This window comes from Aptenodytes patagonicus, chromosome 15, assembly GCF_965638725.1.
Source record: "Aptenodytes patagonicus chromosome 15, bAptPat1.pri.cur, whole genome shotgun sequence".
Lineage (NCBI taxonomy): Eukaryota > Metazoa > Chordata > Aves > Sphenisciformes > Spheniscidae > Aptenodytes > Aptenodytes patagonicus.
In genome coordinates, this window is record NC_134963.1 from 12,183,090 (window position 1) to 12,195,523 (window position 12,434).

At 40.5% G+C, this 12,434-nt stretch overlaps 1 protein-coding gene across 1 annotated transcript in view; it reads right to left on the reverse strand.

Moving 5' to 3' along the window:
- Positions 1-9,436, reverse strand: part of SLC5A1 (solute carrier family 5 member 1) — a 28,591-nt gene extending 19,155 nt beyond the window's left edge. Inside the window, exons 1-2 of the mRNA XM_076352850.1 lie at positions 9,082-9,436; positions 6,840-6,911 (exon numbers count right to left, since the gene is read on the reverse strand). Of these exons, the coding sequence (XP_076208965.1) occupies positions 6,840-6,911; positions 9,082-9,168 (159 nt within the window). The 5' untranslated portion in view covers positions 9,169-9,436. The remainder of the gene's footprint in view (positions 1-6,839; positions 6,912-9,081) is intronic.
- Positions 9,437-12,434: the final 2,998 nt, after the last annotated feature.

A 12,434-nucleotide genomic window follows, 5' to 3' on the forward strand; every position in this document is an offset into this window, starting at 1 on the left:
GCTACAGGAAAAAAGGAAACAGGGTTAAAAATAAAAGCAAAGCATACAGAAAGTAGGCCAAAGAACCTCTGGTGACCAGCTTCTAAAGCTCTCATTTGAGGTAGACCTCTCACGTTGAAAGATCCCAAGGAGCTTAAAAATGTTTTTTTAGACATATGAACGCAGGACCTGCATCTGGCACATTCTCCGTATGTAGTTCCCAAGTACAGGTGGTTGGAATATGTCTGGAGTCACCTTACAAAAGGGAGAAATATTCCTTGTCTGCAACTCACTGGGAGATTTTTAGGGACCTAAAATGTATATAAAGGGAATAGTTACAAATGTCCAGGACTGCAGTCACTGCAGTGAGTTCTTTGAGTAGCAGTAAAAATTTAGTCAATATTTCTGAGAGCACAGGGACGATTGCTTGAGATTCAGGAGGATAAAAGGGATTTCATCATAGAAATCCACCTCTGAAGATCAGATTTATTCTATAGAGCTATGCCATAGCCAGGAATAGCAACCATGCTCTTCATCTCACAATCCTGATCTCTAATCACAAAATAGATTTTCCTCCCCCATTTTTCATATGCAACATACAAATAAAATTCATCAGAGGATTCCACTCTTTCTTTTCCAAGCTTACTTTTTCCTCCTTCCTCAGTTTGATCTCCTGATTTCTTCTAGTCTTTTTGCAGACAAACTGTTCTTTTGCTGTGGCAGGAAATTTATGTCCCTAAGTTCACTCAGTTTTGGATTTTTTTTTTTAAAAAACATTTCTAGAAGTCAGTTGTGCCCTACAGAAATGTAACCAGTTTGTCATATGACGGGTATTTCTACAGGAATGATAAGTGTTGCAACAAGCATTAGCAAATCAGCCAGAGAGATCACTGGTAATAAAGAAAACTTTTTCTTCTAACCTCTTTGTGACAGCAACAGTGTTTTCCCAGCAATGATTGTGAAGAAATAAATACCATTTATACCAGGCATTAGCATTGTTGTCCAGTGCTTTCCCTGGAGATGCATAAGTAAACTTAAATCTAGATTACTAGAAATGCAATCACCATAAAAGATTAACCACATTAATCTCTGATTTTATTTAATGTGTTCCCTCTCCTGTTTCAAAAGCTTAAAATGTACTGCAAGCAGATCCAAGTAACAAAAGCAGCTAATGAAGAACTTTAAGAACTGACAGCTGCAGTAAGCCTTGGCTCAGTGCCTGAAACCTCCGGACATCTTGTAGCATTCGCTGAGAATGCTGTGTTCCCAACTTTATCCAGAGTACAATTGTATTGTAAGAAATAGACAAAAGCAAACAAAAACAATGCAAAATTACCAACATATTTAGGGCCAGCGCAAAGACAAAACAATGTGAATGCAGATACCACCTTCACTTTCTAAATTTTATTCTCTGAATTAGGGAACATCCAGTGCAGCAGAACTGTAAGATCAACACTTACTAATAATGGATGCAATTTAAAAAATGTTTTCTATTGTTATGTATACATGGAAAGGTAGAACATGACTTCACAGCTGGGAAAATGCATATTACCCTTAAAACTGCGGCATGGTTTAAGCAGAGGAGTGTTTACCAAATATGCGTGCACCCTGTTAGCTGCTGATGCCAGAGGGGAAAGAGAAGTTTCCAGTCTGCCACGGCAGTACTTTAAGGATGAGGGAAGAAGGCAGATAGGCTCTGGGCCCAAGCTGTCTTGCTGAAGAACCTACTGCTGCGGTATTTTAGTACTGAAAAGGCTGATTACTGGAACTGCTTGACTTGCCATTGGTAGATGCTGCAGTACACCTATGCATGACCTAAAGAACGCTAGGCTGTGACTGGGCAATGACAGAGGGAAACAATTTTCTTGAAGTGTTAACTGTTCTCAGTGAATGTGTTAGTGAATTGATTTTAAAAACAGATCTAGGAGGAAAAGCAAAGAAGAAAGTTGATTGAAAGGAACAAAAGCTGTTAAGAGGGAAAGAGAGGACAAAAAACTGAACTAACCTGGGAAAAACGTAGAACATTAACTTTTAAAATCTTTTAAGAGGTCAGGTTTTAACAAGAGTACTCTGTTCAGGAAAAGCACCACCATGCTGCAGGCAGATGATAATCACTATGTTTTTCCCATGTTATTCATTAACCGTTTCACCTTGCTCTTTTCATTAACTTGAGCATGCACTGACATCCCAGCACTTGCTGTTCCAAATCATATACGATGTACTTCGCAAATCAGTGACCGCTGCAGTGACAGTGTGCAGACTTTACAGCTTATGGCTTTTCTCCCCCCCGCCCAGGACCTGCTAATACATATCCTATGACCCTGATGTCCACTTTCCTGTTTGAAAGTGTTAGCTCGGTGTCCAACTCTTTTCCCCAATCCCAAGCACACCTTGCCTGTGGCCTTTAGCCCCTTTACAGAGAACAGCAGAGGCTCCCTCACATCAGCATGAGGTCATGAGCCTTGTCTTGAAGTATCGCTCCTCCCATGAGTCACCTGCAGAAGCTGCTTCTCAGACCCCTCTTCCCTGGACAAATTTCTCATTCCCTTGTTTGAGAACTATGCCTTGACAGTGTCCATGCTTTTCTTTAACTCACAACTCTTCCCTGCAACATGTGTTGCATCCTTCCAACCCTGATGGAAGGATATATTTTTTCCTACCTGAGTTTTTTGGGATCACCCTTAGTCACTTTGGAAAAATCAGTACACTGCTTACAATGAAATATTACTGTCACCCTTTCAAGGCTCTGAGACCCAAAGAAAGAAGTGTAGGCTTTTATTCAGCTTTCCCAACTACTCTGAAAATTCTGTTTTGCATTATTGCCAAATATGCATTAAACCACATTTATACACTTCCTAATTCACTAAGCGAGAGAGATGAATATACAATACACATCAAATAATGTGTCTCTGTCTTCCAACAAGCCCAGTGGCTGTTGCAACAGCACAGTCGCAAGCAGGCTGATCTGATACCTTTCCACCTTTGTCCTCTGAGACAGAAATAACACCTCCCAGCCAATTGGAAAATTCTGACAGATTCTGTAGAAATCTGTTTCACTGAACTTTTCCTTTTCTACCAGAGCTTTGCTTTGATTATTTTATTATTCTTTTTGTTCTGAAAACTATTGATTTCACGCTATTTTTTGCATGGAACTTGACAAAATAAGTTAATTTTTTATTCCACTTTACCTAACAAAAGGAAATACAAACCTTATTCATACCAGTTGTCTTTCCTGGCTCCTCACAGCAATGTCCGATTCAGCAAGTGGGGAGAATTCTGAGAACATGTAAAACTTAACCGGATGCAGAGATCAGAGAAATCGTGCCAGTGGTCAGTTCTGATGGCCACGAAAATAAGCCATGGAGAACTGAAACAAAAACCTGTTGGGTTTTTTTTCCTTAATTCTTCCCTCTCTCACAAAGATCAACACATAAGCGACAACAAACGAGCTGAGTTACCTTTCTGTTTAAGGTGTAGTACATCACTGACTCTGCATGCTTCCTACTTACTAGTCAGTAAATCTTTCTAACCATAGCTGGACTTCAGATGCCCAGCAGATACTTTTTGTCCTATTAGCATTTATGCCTCAGGAACTGAGGTATGTAAGGTAACCCATAATTTTGTACAGACAGTTCTGTCTGCAAAACTACAGAACCTGAAGAACAAAATTCAAAAGCAGGAAAGCTTCAAAACTGAAGTTGTGGGTTTTTTAATTGTGCATGAAACCCTGTTAATCCTGTGAGAGTCGCTGCTACCAAAGCTGGCTGTTCTCCAGGAACAGATACTTCGTTTCCTACAATGGTAGAAAGTATTTGGCTGAACCTAACTCCTTCATCTAACAAAGAAGCTAACATTCGGTTTGCAAGGCCCATTGTTACAAAGCTGTCACTTTCCTTGAGCTTCTCCATGTCTTTTTGGAAAAAGCAGAACTGGTTTTGGGTATTTAAAGAGCCATATGTGTCTTTCCTGAAGATATTTCCCTCAAAGTCCAGGAGACCAAAACCAGTTTCCTGAAGATTCTTCTCCTAGTTTCTGTAAAAAGACTGTGGAAAGGGCACAGCATTTCATACCATTATGATTAACCCACGATGGATTTTGATTTCTGGCAATCAGTGAGAATGTAATTACATACCTTGATCCCTAATTATCTACTGGAACTATTGAGTTGGCTCATCCACTGCACATGGGGAGTGATTTCAGTGAATTAACACAGAAGTGACCTATTACCTCTGCAGAACAGCCAGAAAAGACTAACTGTGGGCTTGGTTCTGCAAAATACTAAGCAACCTTCATGGATTCCATTGGAGCCAACAGAGCCAAAGTTGGACAGATTTGGCCCAGGATAACTGTCTTGCTCCTACTTTATACATTGAGAAATTGAATCACAATCAGGCAAAGTGACTGGCAAACATGCAAAATCCATATCAAATGTGGGACTATCCTCCAGCCTTTGATTGCCAGAGTCTCCTCTAGTCTACTAAACCACAGCTATTATATTATTTAAGTGAATAGAATCCCTTTCCCAGGCTTGTCAGTAAGAGATCCTAATACACTGCTAATGAGCCTCTTTCCCTGTGGGGTCAGAAAAGCCACTTATGGTGGCCCTGTAGAGCATAGAACATAGCACAACCACTGAAAAATACAATTAGTTTAAGGGAATTAAATTTATAACAAGTTTGTGGAAGGATTTTTTTTTTTTCTTCTCTGTTCCAGAAAGCAATTACATGGCAAGAGTCATTATCCTGAAATCGCACGGAAGAAATCTGTAAACAAAGAGTCCACTTACAAAACAACTTCCCCCACCCTGCCTCTCATCTACAGTCTGTGGTAATGTATCTGGGCTTTCCAGAACCATGCCAGGTTAGTCCTGACGTGACACAAAAGAAAAGTCAAAGCACAGAAAAGGTAAAAAAATACACACAGCCTTAGCTGTTGCAGAACTGAGATCGCATCTTTGGCTGAACTTTCTATACTTTCATTAGTTTCCTAGTCATTTCAGCCCAGTTTGCACTGGGTGATGGACAGCCTATCTACCTGCTAAACTGTGGGAATAGGTGTTTTGAATCTCTTTTTATGCAAGGCAAACTTTCCAAGGTGGTGCTGCTGACATGGTATTTAGTTTGTGGTTTGAGTGCTTGCCGTTTGTTTATTTTGAGTGATACCAGGAAGAATAGCAAGAAGGGTTTATTTTTATGGTGCAGAAAGACACTCCTGGCATTCCAAAGGGAAGGACTGAAGGCGTGGTCTAGGACTCCATTGATGACTAGCACTTCATCCGTGCTGAGCTCAAAGTTTGGGCAGGAGAGAGAGAGGATCCTAGCAGCAACCACTGCACTGTGGGGTCATCCCTTTTGTCTTCCCACTGGAGGAAGGGAGCTTGCTGAATCCGTTGGGTTTGTGTTGGCAGAGAACTCAGTGTTAGATAATCTTCCCTGGGTCTTAGGGGAATCATTAGGAGTTCTCAGTGCCACTGGAGCAAGACAGAAGTTTTTTATGGTGAGTCTTTCCTGCACTTGCTTCTTCCACCTTCATTTACATCTGCACAAAAGGGCATATTCACCCTTGACAGGCATACAGAATTGCACGAGGTTAAAACCAGCCCACCGATTAAAGTGACAGTTCAGCAAAGTAATCTGTTTGGGTTTTTTCTCTCCCCCTAGAATTATGGGATTTATCTTAAAATAACTTGGAAACTTTCTCTTTCCTCAGTCTTCCAAAGGAACTTGAATTTTCTTAGATCTACTATACTAAATGAGGAAACCTTTTACTGTCATTGGCCTTTAATATTTTTATGTCATTAAAGAGGCAGTCCCAATCCTTCCTAAAGGCAGAGAGCAGCTCCCTGAAGCACAAGAAGACTGAAAGATGTGTAGGTATTTCTGCAGCCTACTTTAACAAAATTTCTAAATTTTTAGACAACAAATATTTACTCTCACTCTCCCTGATCCTGTAACGGAATCCATGTGGGTGGAATCTTGAATCAAAAGTCTTAATGAAGTGCAAAAACATTTTTGGAGTCTGAATGCAAGATCAGGAATGTTGAGGATTTCCATTCAAGCACATGGAAGCATGTACCACACAAGTAATACAGAAAATGCAGGTTTGCCTGAGTTTTCTGCTTTTCCAAGAAGTCACACTAAACAGACCGTATGGTCTGGAAGAAATTGGTAAGTGTTTCTAATATAATTTCTGCCAGAGGCCTGATGGATGGCTATGAACATGTTTTGTGTCTGTGACTCCTTTTCTCCACCTTGAAAGAGAATACAGATCCACAGAAGACAAACAATATAAGTCACACATAATCTTTAAATAAATTTAAACTATATTTTACCAATAACTTATCATAATATTTCCAGGATTTTCTCCTTGTACAGACCAGAACTTGTTACCAAAAGTGGAAACAATAGAGCAATACGAGGAAAAAATTTCAGTAAATTAATTCTTCTCTGCGATAACCTCAAAATGAGCCAGCTTCTTTGAGTGCAGTGAAAGTAATAAATTCAAAATATTAAAAAGTTTTAAAGTGAGCTGAAAGACAAAGCACTGGATTTGTCTACACTGACATTACCAATGTATCTAGGTTCAAACAAGTTGGTCACATAATCAAGACAGCTGAGAGCTCAACACAGACAACTTCCTCAATACTTTTCCCTGCCTATCAGGTGGCTTTTGTCATGCAGTTTGCCCTGTGTCACCATGGCTAGAGAAAAAGTTTGAAGTGCATCTACATGACATAGCCATCACAGTCTCAACAGTATTATAGAGATGCTTAACATTTAAGGACTAGACATAGTCATATGGAAGTGGATGCACATACACATACATATGTTTTACATACACACACAATATATAGCACTCACCGGCCACCAAACCATGCTTCGTCCAGCCAGGAAGAATCCACCTACTGTCCCTCGGTTGGTTGAGTACATAGCCTGGGGAAAAAAAAAAAAGAAAGAAAGAAAGATTGAATAATATTTTAAGTATAATAGGCAAGCTATACACAGACTAAGAACAAACAGCTAGAACCGAGGGATAAAATATATGGGGAGGGTAAAGTGGAAGAAATAAACGGAGTGGCTAAAAAGAACAAGCTTATGATGAAGAAAATAATACAACTGAGCAATGATTCTTGTATCTAGGTCTACATTAACTGTTCAAGCTTCATTGCGTCACCTTTCGTTAGTGTGAAACATTAAATTAAAATTAACAAAAAAAATGATCATTTTTCATAAAAGCTCATATGAACACTTCATCAGGGGTGCAATACCTTTGATTTCAGGCATCAAAAAAGACTATAAGTTGCAAGTTCATTAACAGAAAGCGTGCAGCTTTTTTACTCAATACTATCCAGCCCCAGCAGATATCTACAAAAATCTATTTTCTTGTTGTGATATTAGCATTGTACCTGCTTCTCTCTGAAGTTCAAAAAAAGAAGCCAACTAAAATTTCCTTTTCACACACTCATTTTGTATTTGTCAAGGGATGACAGGCTTTAGAGGAAAGCTTCGTCCAATTTTTGTTAATGACCCTGATCCAAATATTGGATTCCCATTGTCTCCTCTGATGGGTATTGAACAGGCAAATAAAGAAAGAAGATTTGGGAAAATTAGCCACCTCTTTTCTTCTGATGCAGAAGGAAGTAAGTAAATACAATAGATTTGCATTTAACTACATACAGCAACTGAATAAGTATTTGTCCAATAAAGAGGACATTGTTGCTGTAAAGAAATGGTTCCAGGAATTACTCAGCACACAATTGCTTGACAAGCCACAGATCAGCCCTTTTTTGTCACAGACCTTTAATACAAAGTTCAGCTACAGCAACAGCCAGACTTCCGTGGCAAAGACCCAGCTCCCTCCTGCAAGACAGCCAGGTGTTCAGGTATACTGGGGGCTTCAGATTTTTTGCTACATTTTTGGCATCTACTACCACGACGAAGGGGTAAAGAAAAAGTTGTGCCCATTTTGTGTACACCCCAAATTTTTGGTGCTCTTCAAAACATTGCCAGGCTGCTAGAAAGGGAGGTTTGTTTTGCAGCTGACTTCTCTGCTCTGTGAAATGGACCCCTGGGATGCTCCTGGCAAACACAGGATTACTGAGGGACAATGCCTCCTCTCCGCTTGTTAATGGTCAGGTGTTCAGGTGACCAGGAGAGCTTGCCCCAAGGAAACCGAAATTTAGTGACATTCCACTGTTTAAAGCTTTGTAGCTCACGGTATTGGCCTATTATCTTCAAACACTTTAGCACTGAGGTTACACCAATAGGATAGTATCTGCCTTTCTCCATTAGCTGTGAAAGCACTGGGCTTTGTTTTCGGATTAGGCACCGAGTTTTCCCTTGCAGTCCTCAGCACATTCAGCATTGCCGGGGTAAGGGCAGGAGGCACTGCCGTGCTTAGATCAGGAACAGAAGGTCATTGCCATCAGTTGCCACCCCTGAAACCGTTCCTTCCTCATAGTTTCAATGGCACTGCACCCTGTAGTCAAGGTCCCGCTGGCAAAAAAAAAGCCACAATAATGCTGCCTTCAAATGGCACCTACAATCTTGACCCATCTCACTCCTTTGCTGAGAGTGATCTGCAGTCCCCGGTCTGTCACACAGCCACAGCTCCAGTTTTACTGTTACACCACCATACTGCCCTCCCCGCACATTAACTTCACATCCATTCTTCTCCCTGCAACTCCCTCTTCTCACTATTTCCTATGGCACCACCTCACACCACCAATTCTCACCGCAGTCCCTGTGCTCCATGGTGCTAAACCCCATCTATTCACCTCTGGCCTGCTTTCTAATAGGGACTCTAGCTGGCCTGACCTTTACTGATCAGATCTCTCGGCTCCTTCCCCACACAAACCTCATTACCCCACCTTCCCCTCTAGTTCCATTCATCCACCTAAATGGATGCCTCCCCGGGTCACCATCCCCTCTCCAGTAAATACCCACATTTTCCCCACCATACACTTATTAACTATCTCAGTTAGGCGCCAAAATCTTTATACACTTATACATTTTCACTTACTGAGCCATTTTCCCAGGACCCTATGAACTACCTGCTCATTAAGTAAAAAATAAAATAAAATAAAATAAAATCCCAACCTACCCATAGTCCCACTGCCAGGACTACCAAAAAATAGATGACAATAACAGAGATGTCCGCAGGATTGTTGATCCTTATGTTGGATTCCATCCTGGCTGCTTCTCTGGCTTTCTTCTTCTTTCTCTCCTTATATGCTTCTTGCAGAGTTCAGGTTAATCATAAACTGCTGTCATCCCCTACGTCTTATATAATATATAACTTCAGATTCACTTGTCTCCCATGGGACACAAGTTGAAGCTGCTGCTTTTCCTCAGACAGCAATTCCTTCCCAAATATTGCTCCTCTGCTACAGGTGCTGCAGATTTCAGAGTTCAATCCCCCTGCCAAAGGTGCTTAGGGTTTTAACATCCACGAGCAGATGTCTGAGGAGGAATGAGCACGGAAAGGAGTGGCTTGGCTGCAATAAACCCGCATATTTACCTCACTGTGTGTGAATACTTTTTTTTTTTTAAGTGGTTGTACCTGTAAATCTAGTCATGGAAGATGTAGTTCTTTTAGATGATGATGGTAAGCAATTATCTGTGAGGAGTGACCTGACACCTGGGGAAAACCCAGGGGTCCAGGAGCTGGGGCACCTTCTGTGTCATCTCTCAACGCAGCAGCATTACTCAATGCAGAAACAGCCCTGTATTTCTGGGAAGGAGACAACTTGAAGATGTTTACATTTCTCACATGGATACAGGTAAAGATGCATGTGAACCACAAAACTCAGATCCAGGAGCTTACTGTGCTGAATTTCAGGGTGTTTAGACCGTGGTGTTGGTTTTCTCTATTGTAGCTAATCAGCTTCGCATTCAAATAAGTTCAAAGTTCATCAGAGCTTGGGTCTGCTCTCCCTTTATTTGTTCCTCTGACTTCAGAATCAAGCTAAGCAAAATAACTGGTCACAAAGATGTGGAACACACTGATTATAGACAGATCTTCACAGTTCTTAATAAGGAAGCTTCCCCAAATGATGCCTGTGATCCTCTGTTTGAGCTAGAAGAGGTCAGAAAAATCCAGGATATTTAGAACAACAGACACAGGTGCCAGGCACATTTCTGGACTCTGAGGATATCTGAAAGTCCTATTCTCTGCTTGATACTAGGGAATCATTATTCATTTACAGCTGACTAGGCTGCCTTTTAGGAGTAAAATGTTACCCTGAAGTTACACTGAGCAGAGCAAGCAGTACAGTACACAGAAAGCACAGCGGGTTTGACTGATCTTGCAGTGGTTATTTCCTCGGGAGCTGAAATTGAGGTCTGATGCTCTGTTTGTTGGGAACAAATTTTTCTTAGGTAAACTACCCTTTGGTAATTGTGGATACTAAAAAACATCAAAGTCTAAGAAGCTATAATAAAGCGTGATTACCTACAAGAATAAAATAAAAATCTCATTATTGCTTGAGCACCTATACTCTTATAAAGCAGTCCTGTCCTCTGATAGTTTAGGCATCTCTCCCAAAACACATTCTTCAGTTTGTCCTACAGGACTGTGAAATGTTAGCTTTAAATCCAACAGAGAAAAAATTAACCCTGGAAGCTGCTGAGCATCCAAAATTCCCATTAGCTGCAACCTTCCCTGCTGTGTATTTCAGAGGAAAATAAAAGACTTATTTACCAACCTTAATTATCAGGAAACAGTTTGCCTAAGATAGGCTGTAGATGGCACTTCTTTACAAAGATTGACATAGATTCCTACGGGTCCTTGCAACTAACAAAAAGTTTGGTTTTCATGAATTCCATTTCTGCGTCTCTCTACAGAGGTAAAGCAAAGAAAACATCAGACAGGAACTTATCTACTATAACGTATCTTGTGTTCTCATCCAGACCTCTGCAAAAAAGAGCTCAGAGGCTAAGAAACACTACAGCCTCCTGTCCACAGCTCCTGGTGTGCCCACACCAACAAGACTCCAAGGTTTGAAACAGTAATGGAGAATCAGTGTCTAAAAATAATAATCATGCAATTCCTATCTTTAGATACAGTGGAAGCAAACTTAATTCTGTTTTCCCTCTGAAGGCCACAAACCCAAACCAAACATTCTCTACAAGATTGTCAAAAAGGGGAGGCAGCTTTGTCGAGGTTCTTAATATTAATACCTCATCTCCACATCTTCATATTTGCAGTCCAAAGAGAAACCTAGAAGCATTATACTCAGCAGATTGTTGGTGTACTAAATTAATCACTTCATGAATTTAATGCATATAAACAGTCTCTGAAAGGTCAGACAAGTTTCCGCATTTGAAAAAGGCTGAACCTACCTTTGTATTAAAGCTTTCAAAGATAAGCATGAGTAAACCTCCTGATGTGAAGAGTGAACTTCGCATCAGGAGACAATGATAATGCTCAGCTAGCAATGTGCTTCAGTGGGTGCTCTCGTCGTCCTGAAGTGTCTGGTCAAGCAAGTATAGGGCTCCAATACTAGACAAAATGACAAATAATTTGATATATTGAGGAAATTTCTCTACTCTTTCCTGTGAGCCAGGCCAATTCATTGAAGTAAGAGAGACTTTAATGGAAGTGAGAAAAACAGTTAGTCTAAGTAACATAACACGGTGCTGTGACCCGTGTCTATAATGATTGCTCCCCTCTGGATCAAGTCTGATGACATTTACCTTAGCATGAGTATGTCTGTTCTTACCTGAATAGACAAAACAGACAACAGACAAGACCACAAGCAGCTACAGAATGGTGTAGTAACTTGTTCAAAACCACACACCAGATTACTGATGGAGACCAAACAGAATTATGTCAGGGATTTGCATACCCAACTATGAAACTGCACGTGCTGACAGAGGCACCACTGTCTTATGGGGCACAGGGCAGATACATGGACTATGGAGAAGCTGCAATTGCTCTGTTGTCATTAGAAAATGGGGCTGTAGCACAGAAAATTTGAGAATTATAGCCCTTGCTGCCACTTAGCCTAGTCTCTTAAAAACTTGTGTGTAGGTCTTCCTCCTGAAGATGGCAAATGATAAAACAAATAGTAAAACAAACAAACTACAAAGAGAAAGATGCATTAGTATGCAAACTACCTCCTCCAGAGGAACTTCTCTAATCTTTTCTCTGACATTCCTACAAATCTCTTTATAAAGCAAGCAGATTTCTTTTTGAGATGCTCTTCTGAAATGCTAATTTATACACAGGATCCTTTGTGCAATTAATAAAGGACAAAAACAGACAAAGATTTGCAGTTATTTTACTTGCAGAAGGCTATATACTACGTCCCTCGCTGGTTTCCTAGCCACATAGTATGAACTTAGTGAGAGAAGAGATCATATTTGCAAGTGGACAAAACAGAAATTCAAAGGCTCTCAGCAAAGTTTTCCTAAGATGGTCCTAATAATAGAGGATGGCAGTTACAGTAGAAG